The sequence below is a fragment of the Schistocerca nitens genome, chromosome 3 (assembly GCF_023898315.1).
Source record: "Schistocerca nitens isolate TAMUIC-IGC-003100 chromosome 3, iqSchNite1.1, whole genome shotgun sequence".
NCBI classification, from domain to species: domain Eukaryota; kingdom Metazoa; phylum Arthropoda; class Insecta; order Orthoptera; family Acrididae; genus Schistocerca; species Schistocerca nitens.
The window spans coordinates 30,472,305-30,489,936 of record NC_064616.1 but is presented as its reverse complement, the minus strand read 5'-3'; the positions used below and the strand labels follow the sequence as shown (position 1 = coordinate 30,489,936).

The window sequence follows — 17,632 nt, the reverse complement described above, 5'->3', positions numbered from 1 at the left end:
GTTGTAGTGTCCTGTGGTTGGCAGGTAAAAACTAACAGTCAATTTGAACACACTTTATTATAATTAAAGAAAAATACTTCTTGGCATACACTAAGTGTTAAATGCAAGAACAAATAGAAAAAACCCCACAACTCTTGTGGTGGCAAATCAGATAAGGAAACAAGACAATGGAAGAAAATACTGACCAAAATCTACTGTACAAAATACAACATGCTACTACAGTGCTACAGTGAGTGAATACAATGCTAGGGCTGGCGTAAGTACTGGCTGGAGCTGTTCCTAGCAGTTGGTAAACACTGCTGGTCTGATGGTTTAGGCGTGCTTATAAAGCCAGGTTGGCAGAGTGCTACATGAGTCATATGAGTTCCTATTGGTGGAACACTGTCACATGTTGTCTGGCAAAGTAGTTCCATGTTTATTTGGAAAGTTTGTAATTGTTTCCGACTGCTGGCGATGTTTCTCCCTGCACTCCTGAAAGGAGGTCGGCAACCCATCTTGTGTGTCAGTTGTGCGGGCCCTCTAACAGTAAGGGGCCACTACAACATTCCTCCCCCTGGGGAAAAAATGCACAGCACCACAAATGTCCATAGGAGTAGGGGTGTCTTCGTTGACATCCATGGGTTCGTGGCTGGCAGGGGCGGGCGGCGATGATGCAGCACAGGCAGCTGGCAGCAGAGACAGCAACTGAGGTGGAGGCGGAAGCGGAGGCGGCCCTTCCCCCCCCCCCTCCCCCCCTCCCCCCCCCCCTCCCCGGGCGTCGTGGTCCACCAGACGGAGCTGGTTGAGTTGCTGGCGGGCGGCAGAACTGTTGGCCCACCGGAGAGATGCCATCACCTGGCTGCAGAGCTGGGTGATGACCGCAGGCACCCAACACGCCCATGGATGAGAGAAGGTCCACGCCTAGACTGTGTGCCCGATGCGAAAGGGGTGCGTCGGCAAGTGGGAGGGTGAGAAGCCTCGGGAACCGAGAAGGATAAGGGTGAGCAGAAAGGTCGTCCATGAAGTATCTCTACTGGAATTTCATCGGCATGGGGGTGGCGTGGTATATAGCCAAAAAAAGCACTACCTCCTCTAGCGGGTGATGGCTCACAGCTTATTGAGCTGGGTCTTGGACGCCCACACACAACGTTCCGCCTGGTCGTTTGGATGAAGGGTGAAATGGGGCGATATGGATGAGGAAAATTCCATTGGAAGTACAGAATTGCTTAAACTTGGTCAAAGTAAACTGTGGATCATTATTTGTAACAATTGTTTTGGGGAGGCCCTCGACAGCAAAGAGGCACTGGAGAATTTTGATAATCTCAGCAGAAGTGGTGTTCATCATGCGGGAGACATAAGGGTATCCCGACCGACCCAGAGGCACACTGGACTCGCATTCGGGAGGACGACGGTTCAATCCCGTCTCCAACCATCCTGATTTAGGTTTTCCGTGATTTCCCTAAATCGTTTCAGGCAAATGCCGGGATGGTCCCTTTCAAAGGGCACGGCCGATTTCCTTCCCTAACCCGAGCTTGCGCTCCGTCTCTAATGACCTCGTTGTCGACGGGACGTTAAACACTAACAACCGCCACCACCACCGACCCAGAGTCGATAAATATGAGCCACTGGGAACCGTGAAACGGCCCTGTGAAATCCAAATGGAGATGTTCCCATGGAGCAGCTGCATCCGGCTACGAAAAATACTGGCGCGGGGATGCTGCCTGACATGTTTGGCACGTGGTGCTGACTGACGTGAGGGGGGGTCAATGTCTTTATCCAAACAGCGCCAATAAAGGTGTCAGCGGGCCAACTGGTTAGTGAGGACTATGCCCCAATGGCCTCTGTGGAGGTCGAGGACACGGCGGCGCAACGCATGCTGTATGACCACCTGGGTAACGTCGGAATCACTATGAAAAAGGATGATGCCACTGCGGAAAAAGAGCATGTGCTCATGATCCCAAGACTGCTGGACCTTGGCATCGTGGAAACTACGTCGGCTGGTTGGCCAACCTGCAGCAGTTCGGCAGCAGAGAACTTTGTAGTGTCTGATCCTGAGTGGTGGCCTGCCAGACCGCATCAGCATCCAATGGAAGCGCATCCAGAGCTATGTACATGCCCAGTTCCACATGGAAACAAACCAATGGGGAGGTGTCAAACTCGTGCTCTGCCATGGTAGGCAGCCGGGACAGAAAATCGGTGTTTGTGTGCTGTTCAGAGATGTGGTAGACAATATCAAAGTCGAACATCACCAGGAAGAACGCCCAATGCTGGAGGTGGCGCGCTGTCTGGGTGGGCACAGCAGCACCCAGGTGAAACAAAGAAACCAAAGGTTTGTGGTCGGTCTGCAGCGTGAAATGACGACCATACACGAAATCGTAGAATTTCGTCAGGGCGAAAACCAGTGTCAAAGCTTCCTTTCTAGTTTGACTATATTTGGTTCGAGCATTGCTCAGTTTTTTGGATTCGAAAGCCACCAGCCTCTCAATGCCATCAGCCACTTGGGAGAGGACTGCACCCAGGCCGTAGTCCAAGGTATCGGCGGCGACGATGAGAGGCAAGGAAGGATTGTATGCGGCCAGACTAAGAGGGTGGAAGAAAGCTGACTTTAGACGTGTGAAAGCCTGCTCACACGCTGTGTCCCAAACCCAACGCGCACCCTTGCGCAATAACCCAGTCAGGGGCACTGAAATCTTGGCAGCGTGGAATATAAAACACTGATAATAGTTGATTTGACCAAGGACGGATTGCAGTTGCTTCACGTTGATGGGAGGAGGCAGGTTTTGAATCACCTTGACATACTCCTTAGAGGCGTGTAGGCCATGAGCATCCATAATGAACCCGAGATAGCTGACCTCCCACGCAAAAAAGTCACACTTTTCTTTCGGGCAATGCAGGTTAGCCTTGAACAAAACCTGAAACAGCTGATCCAGCTTGCCCGCGAGGTCCACCGCGGCCATGCCACTGACTGTGACATTGTCTAGATAATTGGCCACCCTGGGAACAGGGTTTGTGAGGCATTCCAAATGTTGGAAAATGACGGGGGTGCTGGTAAAGTCCACACGGAGTATTGATGACTAGGATCTGCTGCAATTTCTTGTCCAATGGCAACAGCAAATAAGCATCGTGCAAACCAATTTTGGCGAAAACGGTAGAGCCCGCAAGATGTGTGAGTACATCATCCACTGATGGAACAGGATAGGCGTCAGTGACGGACTGAGAATTGACTGTGACCTTAAAATAGCCACTGATGCATAAAGCACTGTTCGACTAATCAACTACCATGATAGGCATCGCCTAGTGACTGTGCGCGATGGGAGAAAGGACGCCTTCATTTTGTCAGTGGTGAAGTTCCACTTGGAGCCTTTCTCAGAGAGCAAAGGGGACTGGGTTGGCCTTAAAAAATGAGGAACAGCAGAGGGAAGAAGCTGAACATGCACGGTGAAACCCTTCACCAGTGGTGTGGAGGATAAGAAGAGCATTTCATATTTGCTGAGCAACGGGGCAAGGAGGGTATCCAATGAGGGAATTGACACCGCTTGTACCACATCCTTCACTGATAAACCCATACAACCAAAACTGTCCACACCCAGAAGGTTAGTAGCGCCAGGGGATCCAACCACCGAAATTGAGCAGTGAAGGAATGACTGTTGTAAGAGATTTGTGTGGAAAAAATGCCATAGACTGATATAGAGTGATTACTGAAACTGCGCAAGGTGCGAGTGTATAGGGATAATGCCGGTGAGCCCAAATGTTGGTATGTGGCAACATCCCCAATAGAAATGGATGATGCCGTGTCAATTTGGAAGACAGCTGTAATATGTGCAACCTCCAAGGTAAGGAGAAAACGGGCACCCGATTGGGGAATGATGGAGAATAGTTGCCCATCAATGGAATGCGAGGCTTCCAGGTCCAGAGATGACTATTCGTGATGAACCTGTGCATCCGCAGGAAGTGTGGCATCTATGTGATGTGTCTGTGCGAAGCCTGACACACCATGGCAATATGGACCACTGGGCTGCAAGCCATACATCTTGCTCGCCGGTGAGGGCACTCCAACCGTTGGTGAGTCCGGAAACAGTTCGGATAGGATGAAAGCCAGGTGAAAGACTTCCTCTCACGAAGTGGACCAATGGATCGACGAGGCTCCCGCTCAGTGCTAGGCAACTGGTGACCCGTGTAAACAGCTGGATCAAGACGTGGTGGTCGTAGCTGGTAAGACTGTTGAAACGCACGAATGATCGACAGATAGGTGTCGAGGGACGAGTCCTGTAACTTCAAAATATCAGCCCGAAGACCCTTGTTTGATGTGTGAAACACCACCATATCACGAATCAACAATGAGGCATAAGGCGACTTGCAGGCAACGTTGGCACACCAGAATTTACAATCGCCAGAGAGACCCTGGAGCATCGTAATCCATTCATGATAAATCTGACCTGGTGACTTTCGACAAGAAAATAAAGTCTAATGGGCAGAGGTGACATGTATTTGGGCATCTAGGTACTCAAAAAGGCAGCCCTTGATGTGAGTAAATGAGAGATCTCAAGGGGACTGCTAGGGATTCAATTTTTGAACTAAATGATGCACTTGTGGACCGACTGTTGCTCAGAAAAGCTCGACTTCAATTTTCATCATGGATCCCATGTGCCAGTAAATGTTGTTCCAAGCATTTAATATAATTTGACCATGGTTAGACAGACCTAACGAAAGTTGGAAACGCCGGTGGAGCCACATGCAAAGTGTTCAATTTACCTGCGATGGAATCAACTCTATGAGCTACCTCTTGCAATGCTGACAAGTGAGAGTGAATTTCTGAATGTGTGAGCATTTGCTGAATCTGCTGTAGAGTTTCCACCAAGGACTGAAGAAGCTCTTCGGAGGAGACCATTCCGTTTGAAAATGGAAGTTTTTTCCTCGTTGCCAATAACTGTAGTACACTGCAGTCAGCAGGAAAGAACTAACAGTCTGTTTAAATGCACTTCATTGTAATTAAAGAAAAACACCTTCTTGGCATACACTAAGTGTTAAACACATGAAAAAACAGGAAAAACCCCACAACTCTTGTGCTGGCAAACCAGGTAAGGAAACAAAACAATGGAAGAAAATACTGACCAAAATCTAATCTAAAAAATACAGTGTACTACTACAGCGAGTGAATACGATGCTAGGGCCAGCGTAAGTACTGGCTGGAGATGTTCCTAGCGGTTGGTAAACACTGCCGGTCTGAAAGTCTAGGCGTGCTTATAAAGCCAGGTCGGCAGAGTGCTACATGAGCCATATGAGTTCCTATTGGTGGAACACTGTCACATGTTGTCTGGTGAAGTAGTTCCATTTTTATTTGGAAAGTCTGTTATTGTTTCTGTTCGCTGACGATGTTTCTCTCCGCGCTCCTGAAAGGAGGTCGGCAACCCATCTTGTGTCTCGCTTCTGTGGGCCCTCTAACAATAACGGGCTGCTACGAAAGAGGTTCTGTAAGGTATTGACAGGGAGACTGGAGCCATGTCGACTCCAGTGCTGTTGTCATCTGGGCTAGATTTCTTGAATGAGGATCTGTGGTGTGAATAACCTAATAGAGGTGTCCCACAGATTCTCGATTGGGTATACACATCTGGAGTTTAATGGCAAGGGAGTATGCTAAATTCATCCTAGTGCTCTTTGGACCACACATGTACATTTCGAGCTGTGTGACACATTGCATTGTCCTGCTGGTAGATACCATCATGCAGAGGTTAAAAAAACCTGTGTGTAAGGGTGGACATGGTCTCCAAGGATACATGAATTGTTGCCTTGATCTGTTAGGCCTTCCAGAATGGTGAGATCAACCAAGGGAATGCCACGAAAATGTTCCTCAGACTATAACATTCCCTCTTCAGCCTGGACCCTTCCAACAATTGTTGCAGGGTGTTTGCTTTCAGTCTGTCCAGTTGTAGAATTGACATGCAAATTCCAGCCTTCATTGCTGATGGATAGGAGCCATTGTGGGTTCATGAACCAGGCACCTGCTGTGAGGCCCATACGCAGCAACAGTTGTTGTGGAAACTATGAGGGTAGCCCTTGGTTGATCTGGTCTGTCAGTTGCTCAACAGTTGCAAGTCTATTTGCCTGTACACATCTCCGCAGCCATTGTTCACCCCTGTCATCTGCGGCCCATAGTGCACCACAGTTGCCTCAGTTCCAGTTTTGGATAGTGCCATTTTGCCATGCTTGGTATAATTTAACTGTGGCAGCACATGAACAGTTTAAAACTTAGCCCTTTCAGAAATGCTTCCACCCTTGGCTCGAAAGCCAGTGATCATGCCCTTCTGGACATTGGATAAATTACTCTGTTTCTGCAAAATCATAATGACTGCATTGTTTTCCTCATTCCCTGACTTGTTTTATATATCTGAGAGTGGTTATTGCACATTGACATCGAACATAGGTGGTGGTCACATTAATGTGACTGGACTGTGTATTTTCATTCATGAACACAATTAGTGCTTTTATTGCCACTTTATAAGAAAAGCATTGTTGGTAAATTATTCTGTTGGATCTGTCCCACTTAAAAATTAATTGTATTCTTTCAACAGAAATGTACCTTTGGATAACTCTTTATGTTGTGAAGTAACATTATGAAAACAAATACTTAATATTCTGTCAAAACAATTCCTGTGACATTTGAGAGTTAAATTATTTTTTCAGTTATGAATTGGAGTGCTTTTTCACTATGCTCACTGGAGCTGTATTTAACAAAACAGAACTTGAGATATAGCTTTTTATCTGCACAGTTCCTCAGTAGTAAAAGATCATCCTACTGCTGGAGCCAGATGTGAAGTAATTACAATTTTTGTTCGTTTCTGGATCGTGGTGGAGAACTTATTTTTAGTTAGTTACATAATGTCATTGTAAACAACTCATAATTGCTTGGGAAAAAATTAAATTTTGTCTCATGTGACAGTTCATATACAGATGTTTTTTAAGTACAGTAGTCATTGGTTTCTTTATTGGCTGTTTATATACTGATATTAAAGTTCACTTTTTTGAATTTTTGCTCCATTTTTATTGCTGTAGGTTTTATATAATAAATGACCTTTACTTTCTGATACTTAAACTGTTTATTCTGTATGAACTTAGATTGTAATGAGTACAAAGACAGAGTTGCGTATCTTCAGCAACAATGGAACACTATGGCAAAAATGCAGACTCACTTGAGAGATGTTAATGAAAAGATGAGTTTTCTTGAAGAAATCCTTAAAAATACTCACGACATTGACTGGTAAGAATACTATCCTTCTTAATTTATAAAAAAACCATGAGAAATCTTCTGCTGTTATATTAAATACTCTGATATGGATGACTCTTTTTTTCTCTTCCTAGGCATCACATCCAGGACAGTGACACAAAAAATGGTGTCGTCGGAACAAATAAAACTGTTCAATTGCTTGAGGAGTTCATGCAAATTAAAAATGAGGACAAGGGGCCTAAGGAGGACCAGAAACTTGTGAAACAGCTGTAAGAGCACCCTATTTCATTTCATAATTTGGTAACAAAAATGTAAGAGTCCAACATTAATGTATTCGTGAATGACTATTTTACAACGCACTGATTCTGCTTAAAAACATTGTCATATTTAGTGTTGATAGTGGTTGTTGTTGTTGTGGTCTTCAGTCCTGAGACTGGTTTGATGCAGCTCTCCATGCTAATCTATCTTGTGCAAGCTCCTTCATCTCCCAGTACCTACTGCAACCTACATCCTTCTGAATCTGCTTAATGTATTCATATCTTGGTCTCCCTCTACGATTTTTACCCTCCACACTGCCCTCCAATGCTAAATTTGTGATCCCTTGATGCCTCAGGACATGTCCTACCAACCAATCCTTTCTTCTAGTCAAGTTGTACCACAAACTTCTCTTCTCCCCAATCCTATTCAATACCTCGTCATTAGTTACGTGATCTACCCACCTAATCTTCAACATTCTTCTGTAGCACCACATTTTGAAAGCTTCTATTCTCTTCTTGTCCGAACTATTTATTGTCCATGTTTCACTTCCATACATGGCTACACTCCATACCAATGCTTTCAGAAACGACTTCCCGACACTTAAATCTATACTTGATGTTAACAAATTTCTCTTCTTCAGAAACACTTTCCTTGCCATTGCCAGTCTACATTTTATATCCTCTCTACTTCGACCCTCATCAGTTATTTTGCTCCCCAAATAGCAAAACTCCTTTACTACTTTAAGTGTGTCATTTCCTAATCTAATTCCCTCAGCATCACTCGACTTAATTCGACTACATTCCATTATCCTCGTTTTGCTTTTGTTGATGTTCATCTTATATCCTCCTTTCAAGACACTGTCCATTCCGTTCAACTGCTCTTCCAAGTCCTTTGCTGTCTCTGACAGAATTACAATGTCATCAGTGAACCTCAAAGTTTTTATTTCTTCTCCATGGATTTTAATACCTACTCCAAATTTTTCTTTTGTTTCCTTTACTGCTTGCTCAATACACAGATTGAATAACATCAGGGAGAGGCTACAACCCTGTCTCACTCCCTTCCAAACCACTGCTTCCCTTTCATGCCCCTCGACTCTTATAACTGCCATCTGTTTTCTGTACAAATTGTAAATAGCCTTTCGCTCCCTGTATTTTACCCCTGCCACCTTTAGAATTTGAAAGAGAGTATTCCAGTCAACATTGTTAAAAGCTTTCTCTAAGTCTACAAATGCTAGAAACGTAGGTTTGCCTTTTCTTAATCTTTCTTCTAAGATAAGTCGTAAGGTTAGTATTGCCTCACGTGTTCCAACATTTCTACGGAATCCAAACTGATCTTCCCTGAGGTCGTCTTCTACCAGTTTTTCCATTCGTCTGTAAAGAATTCGCGTTAGTATTTTGCAGCTGTGACTTATTAAACTGATAGTTCGGTAATTTTCACATCTGTCAACACCTGCTTTCTTTGGGATTGGAATTATTATATTCTTCTTGAAGTCTAACGGTATTTCCCCTGTCTCATACATGTTGCTCACCAGATGGTAGAGTTTTGTCAGGACTGGTTCTCCCAAGGCCGTCAGTAGTTCTATTGGAATGTTGTCTACTCCCAGGGCCTTGTCTCGACTCAGGTCTTTCAGTGCTCTGTCAAACTCTTCACGCAGTATCTCATCTCCCATTTCATCTTCATCTACATACTCTTCCATTGCCATAATATTGTCCTCAAGTAAATAGCCCTTGTATAGACCCTCTATATACTCCTTCCACCTTTCTGCTTTCCCCTCTTTGCTTAGAACTGGGTTTCCATCTGAGCTCTTGATATTCATACAAGTGGTTCTCTTTTCTCCAAAGGTCTCTTTAATTTTCCTGTAGGCAGTATCTATCTTACCCCTGGTGAGACAAGCCTCTACATCCTTACATTTGTCCTCTAGCCATGCCTGCTTAGCCATTTTGCACTTCCTGTCGATCTCGTTTTTGAGACGTTTGTATTCCTTTTTGCCTGCTTCATATACTGCATTTTTATATTTTCTCCTTTCATCAATTAAATTCAATATTTCTTCTGTTACCCAAGGATTTCTACTAGCACTCGTCTTTTTACCTACTTGATCCTCTGCTGCCTTCACTACTTCATCCCTCAGAGCTACCCATTCGTCTTCTACTGTATTTCTTTCCCCAATTCCTGTCAATTGTTCCCTTATGCTCTCCCTGAAACTCTGTACAACCTCTGGTTTAGTCAGTTTATCCAGGTCCCATCTCCTTAAATTCCCACCTTTTTGCAGTTTCTTCAGTTTTAATCTACAGGTCATAACCAATAGATTGTGGTCAGAGTCCACATCTGCCCCTGGAAATGTCTTACAATTTAAAACCTGGTTCCTAAATCTCTGTCTTACCATTATATAATCTATCTGATACCTTTTAGTATCTCCAGGGTTCTTCCATGTATACAACCTTCTATCATGATTCTTAAACCAAGTGTTAGCTATGATTAAGTTGTGCTCTGTGCAAAATTCTACCAGGCGGCTTCCTCTTTCATTTCTTAACCCCAATCCATATTCACCTACTACGTTTCCTTCTCTCCCTTTTCCTACACTCGAATTCCAGTCACCCATGACTATTAAATTTTTGTCTCCCTTCACTATCTGAATAATTTCTTTTATTTCATCATACATTTCTTCAATTTCTTCGTCATCTGCAGAGCTAGTTGGCATATAAACTTGTACTACTGTAGTAGGTGTGGGCTTCGTATCTATCTTGGCCACAATAATGCGTTCACTATGCTGTTTGCAGTAGCTTACCCGCATTCCTATTTTCCTATTCATTATTAAACCTACTCCTGCATTACCCCTATTTGACTTTGTGTTGATAACCCTGTAGTCACCTGACCAGAAGTCTTGTTCCTCCTGCCACCAAACTTCACTAATTCCCACTATATCTAACTTTAACCTATCCATTTCCCTTTTTAAATTTTCTAACCTACCTGCCCGATTAAGGGATCTGACATTCCACTCTCCGATCCGTAGAACGCCAGTTTTCTTTCTCCTGATAACGACATCCTCTTGAGTAGTCCCCGCCCGGAGATCCGAATGGGGGACTATTTTACCTCCGGAATATTTTACCCAAGAGGACGCCATCATCATTTATTCATACAGTAAAGCTGCATGCCCTCGGGAAAAATTACGGCCGTAGTTTCCCCTTGCTTTCAGCCGTTTGCAGTACCCGCACAGCAAGGCCGTTTTGGTTATTGTTACAAGGCCAGATCAGTCAATCATCCAGACTGTTGCCCTTGCAACTACTGAAAAGGCTGCTGCCCCTCTCCAGGAACCACACGTTTGTCTGGCCTCTCAACAGATACCCCTCCGTTGTGGTTGCACCTACGGTACGGCTATCTGTATCGCTGAGGCACGCAAGCCTCCCCACCAACGGCAAGGTCCATGGTTCATGGGGGGGATATATATATATATGTGTGTGCGGATGGATATGTGTGCGCGCGAGTGTATACCTGTCCTTTTTTCCCCCTAAGGTAAGTCTTTCCGCTCCCGGGATTGGAATGACTCCTTACCCTCTCCCTTAAAACCCACATCCTTCTGTCTTTCCCTCTCCTTCCCCTCTTTCCTGATGAGGCAACAGTTTGTTGCGAAAGCTTGAATTTTGTGTGTGTGTTTGTGTTTGTTTGTGTGTCTATCGACATGCCAGCGCTTTCGTTCGGTAAGTCACATCATATATATATATATATATATATATATATATATATATATTGTGTGTGTGGTATTGTGGGTAAAATAGAAACGGCTTACAGAGTGGTAGAAATGTCTGTTTTTAGTCATGTTGTCATACAGCAGTAACATAAATTTTTATTGTATGTGCACTGCTTCAGATAGAACAAATATTCAGTAATATAACAACTAATACGGTAGCTCATTTTAAAAGTGAAGTAATTTTATTGAATATTCTCTTGACTTTCATTTCTGAATAATGTGATGGACTATTCCTATTTTGATTTTAAATATAAATAGGTAATGTTGTTTATATCAAGTGATACCAGAAAGAAGATGTAAAATCGGGAGGAACACGTATTTTGGATTTTCTGGCATTACAGTTTCCCTAAACAGCCTCATGCAGCTTTCAGTGTTATCCATTAGCTCATATATATTTTTTGTGAGCAGTAAGAGTCCTATAACATTCCACTGGGTACATATGAAGCTTGTGTGCTTCACATCTTATGCTTTCTCATCATTAATAACAGCAGGTTTTGCTAAGTATGCTAAGAAGTCTTTTGTTCCATCACAAAACTGGTCCAGAATTCCATAAGCTTGTATGTACCCCAAGACAAACAGAGCAAGTAGAACTGAACACAATCACAGGCTTCCCATCAGATCACATTGCGTTTTGTCTGTTTAGCAATACTAGTTGACATGATTATATATTATCATTTATTTCAATATCAGTCCAGCATTCAGTTATAATAAAAGAAGAAACCACAGTACACTACTCTCATTGAAACAGTTTAGGAAAATGGAATTCAATATTTTGCTTTTCTGTGCTATTTTCTGCTTTGATGCTAGTATGATTGCTGAATGATTCAGTAAATGCCATTCGTCCATTTACTGACTTTATGAAAGACCAACACTTCTTAGGTTTTTTGTCATATCGGCAGACAAAATTGTACTCAAGAATTCATTGAACACATCTTGCATTGCTCTTATTACACTCAGTCTGTCTTCATTTGGTGGATATTTAGTAGAGGTGTACCCTAAGAAGAGGAAGGGGTAAGTCTTTTTTTTTTCTTTGTTTTTTTCTTTTTTCCATGGCGATCATGACATGATTATAAGTGTCATTTGAATGTTACAAGAATTTTCCCAGTGGGTCTTGGCTGTGAAACAATAATTTTAAATGTGAGCAGCCATCTGATGACATGTCAGTTCAAAACCAGTAAAGCTGCTGTTTGTTCTCAAAAAATCGCATTATTAACAGTGGCTTTTTTGTACTTTATTGTAAGAATTCATGTGTAAAAGCATCTTGGTTTTAAAAGAGCTGTGCATACAACAAAATCTGTGGAATTAGTCTGAAAGAGCCTTGCTGTGACTGTTGCTAAAAGTATTTCCCATAGTACCATAGGCCTAAATAGTTTGATGGCTTTAAATTCATGCACTTTGGAGAACAAGTTGACAGTCCTTGATGGGACTATGCATGAAGAACTAATTAATTTTTGAATGTCTGCTAGGTTATAGTACATATACTTAACATTGTCAACACATTTTGAAAGTCAACTGAAATATAAATGACATTTTCCCCAAATTATAGCTGTATAGCTTTCTTCTTCTTCTTCTCCTCCTCCTCCCCCCCCCCTCCCATCATTCCCCGCCCCCTCCCCACTCCCCCACACCCCCATAGGCTTTGCACCACATTCATACACACTTTATCTATACACGTGAAAAGTCTGTGTTAACCAGAATAACCGTTTGAGTAGTATACTGCAGTATGTATACAATATTTTTAACACTGTCAACAGTATAGCAAATTAAGAATGTACCTTAAGATTTGAACCAATGCTGTGCCTCCAGTTCATCAGTCCAAGTGACAGGTGTGAAACTGTGCACTTTGGAGCTGACAAGAATGGCGTGGAGTGACAGATGGGTTGGTAGTTGAGGGTAAAAAATGTTGCTAAAAGTGGATTTCAGGTACTGACACACTTCACACATTTTCAGGGGTGGATAAGTTGTAAGTGCAGCAGTGTGCTCAGCTGCCAAATACATACCAGTTCTGGACACCCTGATTCCCATGAACGTCAATTTGTTAGCACCAATGGCATGTTTAGCCAGATTTATGCAGATTCCATAGTTATCAAACATTTGTAAAACTGTGTGTAGATATGTTTCATGTTGTTCTATGGATAATACTGCCACCAACGTGTCATCAGTGTACGCAGAGCAGAAGTCCAATCCCTGCAAAACTTCATTGATAAAACACTGAAAAATCTGTGCCATGTTCAGTAGAACTTATAACGTGTGTGGGATTCTAATAGTCCACAGGGCATACTTACTGCAGTTTTTCGGAAGTCCTCTGTTGTCACAGGTGTTTGGTTGTAGGCTTTTACAGATCCAAACTTTAAGAAAATGGTGTGCTGCAGCAGTTGGTATACAAAATCATCTCTCATGTGGTGTACAGGGTACTGGTCAGAAATTGTCAGAATGTTATGCCTGTATAGTCACCAAAGGGTTGGCAGCCTCCTTTGTACCAGATGAACGGGAAAAGCACAGTTGATTTTTGATGGTTGTGCCCAGCACGCTTGGATCATTTAATCAAATTCTTCTCTTGCGATGCGGAGTTTGTTGGATGGCAACCGTCTGGCCATGAGAAAACAGTGTGATGCACTGCTGAGTGGATGGGCCATGACAGCACTCCAGGGAGTTGTATAATCAACAGGAACTGGTTTAGCAGACATACCAGCACTGATGTCACGGTGAGGAACTATACCAATGGTTCACTGTACTGTGTGGGCTGGCATGCTACCGTAACTTATTTGACCCAGTCCATAATGGAAGCATTCCTCACATCAAGGTTGAGGTCAGACTAGTAAAGGAAATCGAGCCTGATGATAGTGCAGGTTGCATCTTCTGTTATAAATTGCCACTCGAATAAGCCAGTATCCACCAACAACTGCATCTCAGTAGTCCTGTCCATTACCACCAGGGACTGATGACCCTGTTGTTTGGTCCCTTTACTCTCCAAATCAACCATTACCACCAGCATCATGATGGATGCTGACTGACTTGGCCTTTGGGTATTGGAAGCTACTGTTCATGTTTACCACCCAGGGGTGGGTTATCTGCACCTACATGCTCTCTTGCCAAAATCACAGTGGTAAAAACACTCTTTCTGGTCTGATGAGCTTGAAGAGACCACACTGCATTGTCTTTGTGATGACATGCAATCTGGTTGTTTGTATGTGCTTAGGGCTGCAACCTGCAATTTGTCAACTTGTCAAGACACGAGGTGATGTCATCCAACCTGTGTCTGGCAGTTGTTGTAGTAAACAGATGCAGAGTAGCAGCCTTCATTACTTTGTGCACAATCTTTGCATTATCAAGAACAGGGTGTGATACCTCTCAGGCAATTGAGACAGCCACGTGGACCGTAGGAGTAAGTCTCGGACCTCCTGTGGGGCCAAGGTGCGGAGATGATGTAGGAACTGTGACAGCTCCATGTTGCCAATTTCCTCCCTGTGTGACAGTTTTCCTAAGCATTGCATGCTGGAGAGGGAAAGCGATGAATGAGCTTGCTTCTTTAGTAAGTCATGCTTTACGGAGGCAGGTGCATTTGTGATAATGTCGCTAACCTCACTGGCACAGTCGCTGTCCAATAGCCCCATCTCGTGTGCGTATTTGGTGGAGTCGTGCATTATCCCGGTGGTGATGAAATGGGTGTCCATGTGCATGAATCACAGTAACAGACAATCCATCCAGAGGGCTGTTGCCTTAAATGCCATGCCGTTCAACTGTGCTGCAGGCAGTGTAATGGCCAGGGAAGAGGCAGAGGTGGTGGTGGCCAGTGGCAGGTGGCTGGCAAGTGACACCACCTGGCTGCATGACTGCAGCAAATCCTTTAGATGCACCGTAGGTGGTTTCTCTGCTTCTGACTTGGGTTCATAACCACTGTTGGTGTAGTTGTTGCAGCATGGGCATCTCTTCCATGTGCTGTCACTGCCTATCAGACAGTAGCTGTAGCTGCCATAACATCAGTTTTTGCTGATGCTGTGTAACTGTTGCTGTAGCTGTTCCATGATACTTTCTTTTGTCACTACTTTGTAGGTACTTAATAAATGGTACACTTCACTGAAAAAAAGTGCTTTTATTGGTCTGTTGAATAACAAGATAAATAACTGAAGTGTAAACTATTATCATCCCTCTGGTTATTTCTCATGTTGTGTGTCCAACAACCGCACACACTCAAGTGCTCATGCTGCGGCAGGTAGTGGTCTCATGACTGTTTCAAAGTGCTGTGTTAGCAGTGTTGGTCATTGACATCAGTGCTAATGGATAAGTGTGAAGTGGCCTGCGAGCCGAGGTCACTACATTTTCCTTGGTGCTTGGTTTACCGCTGGTGTTTCAAAACCCCCAAAATGGGCATTGGGGCTTCCAGTTTTCTGTATGTATTTGTGGTTACCATCAGAAATGAGATCATTTGTGTATCATGATTTTAAAAGCTTACAGGGTATAACAGGTAGGGGGGATGGGGGAGTATTTGCAATGAGTGGATAACACACAGTCTTAAAATAGGAATAGAGATTTAGTTATGATAATTCTAGGGAAAGATGCTTGATATGTTATATTCAACATTGTAACTGCTGAATAAATGTGACTGTCATGTGTTTGCAGCTTGCTGAATGGACCTTGAAAATAGTATGAACTTTCTTTGCTACAAGTGGACATATTGCCACAATCGAAGGAAACAGATCTCTGCCAATAGATTGATATGTTGCACTAAATAGTATTAAGCTTTTTGAATCCAAGCAAAGCATCTAAAAGGCGTGTCTCCTTGAGATCATATTGAACCGCAGAAATGCACCGGTTCTGAGGGTAGTCAAAATACAATAAGTGTTGTGGACTCCTGAGTCTTCTGCATTCAGCTTGCTGCCCAGGTCAGCTCCCCTGTGATTCGTTTTACTCATAGAATGTGGAAACTATGTATGTGCAAACTAAGCTTGTGTCTAAGTGTAAGGCCTGAAAGTTACAGATGGTTTATGAACTACTCTTTGACAGTTTGTAGTGCCATATGACTCTTTGCTGTTTTCGTAATGTGAAAATTTAGAATACTTGTAAAATCATTTAACCTTGCTTGAATGTATTGTAGGTTTTGTTTCCTCCATGAACGAACTGAAATGGCTATTAAGTGCAGGGGAATTAATGTCTTTTTTTAAAATCCAGCTGAATATTTGTTCTATTGTGTAATAAAACTTAGCAAACTATGGGGCTGTTAAACAAAAATAGGGCCACTAATTTCTCATGTTGAATTTCAGAGGATTGCTGCATCAGTTGCTGGAGCACTTTAGCCGCAAACTGGAAGTCTTATCTGTAGCAGTTAAGAAGAGTGAAACTGAACGGCAGGAGGCCTTGCAATTGGAAGAGATTGCACGCAGGGATGCTGTTGTAGCCCGACAAGACTTTGACCAGTATAAATTACGAGCGCAGCGCATTCTTCAAGACAAGGAACGCGCTCTTGCTCAGCTACGTGGAGAAAGTTAGTAAAACAGCATTTATCTTACTTGTGTTTATAGCAAAAATTTTATTATTTACAGAATAGCACAGTTTTGTGAGCACATCATTTTGAAAAAAACAACTAGAGGAGGAGAAAATCCACCTGCTTTTAAGTTGAAGGAAATTCTAGCCTGTGACTCTCCCGTACTAATAGTACGCACCACTGGCATTCCCCCCAGGGGGCTCACCACACTTTGGTGAATTTGTGCGTGATTACCGCAGGACTCCGGCCTTTGCAGCGTCTCTCCCATTTCCATGCTGCATATCTATACTCTTGCCATTCTTTTTCCCCTCCCTTGGGGAACATGTCTTGGACAATTTTGGTAATGTGGTCTGAAGTTTCGATAGCCCAGCATCGGAACAGCTCCTCATCTTTTTCTTTCTTTCTTCCTTCTCTATCTCCTCCACTTCAGCATTTGAGCTCTCTCTTTGTTGCTTTATCCTCTCTGCGCGCTCCTGAAGGCCGGCTCATGCGTTTGATGCTTAACAGGTGACTGGGTAACTTGTAATTTCCAGCCCTGGGTTGACAGGTAGGGTTTGCATGTACCCCCTGGTACAAGCCAGGCTCAAGGAGGGGTGATTGTTTGAGCTGTTACCTTTCCAATTGCCAATTCACACCTCTGTCAGGAGTTTAGGGGCTGTGACCTGAGGTGTGAATGGTCACCTAAGGCGAGTGAGCCCTCCCCTCTAGCCCCCCCCCCCCTCCCCCCCAGTTGGAAGGAGTGCACCATTGGAGACTGACAAACATGGGTGATTTTTCCACAATGAGCTGATCGCCATATCAATCTATATCTACTAAACACAAATGGAATGAGGCTAAAGATTCAAGAAAACTCCTAGATTCATCCCAATTCTTTGTGGTATCATGTACCGGAGGACGTCAGTCCTTTGCTACAGTTAATCCACTTAATATTCAGAAAGGTGCTGAT

The 17,632-nt window shown here is 43.5% G+C and overlaps 1 protein-coding gene across 7 annotated transcripts in view; it reads left to right on the top strand.

The window, feature by feature from the left end:
* Nucleotides 1-17,632, top strand: part of LOC126247966 (golgin-84-like) — a 169,230-nt gene that overhangs the window by 24,890 nt on the left and 126,708 nt on the right. For all 7 annotated transcript variants that reach the window (XM_049948527.1, XM_049948530.1, XM_049948529.1 and 4 more), the window contains exons 4-6: nucleotides 7,093-7,234; nucleotides 7,336-7,470; nucleotides 16,466-16,686. In XM_049948527.1, coding sequence (XP_049804484.1) covers nucleotides 7,093-7,234; nucleotides 7,336-7,470; nucleotides 16,466-16,686 — 498 coding nt within the window. The remainder of the gene's footprint in view (nucleotides 1-7,092; nucleotides 7,235-7,335; nucleotides 7,471-16,465; nucleotides 16,687-17,632) is intronic.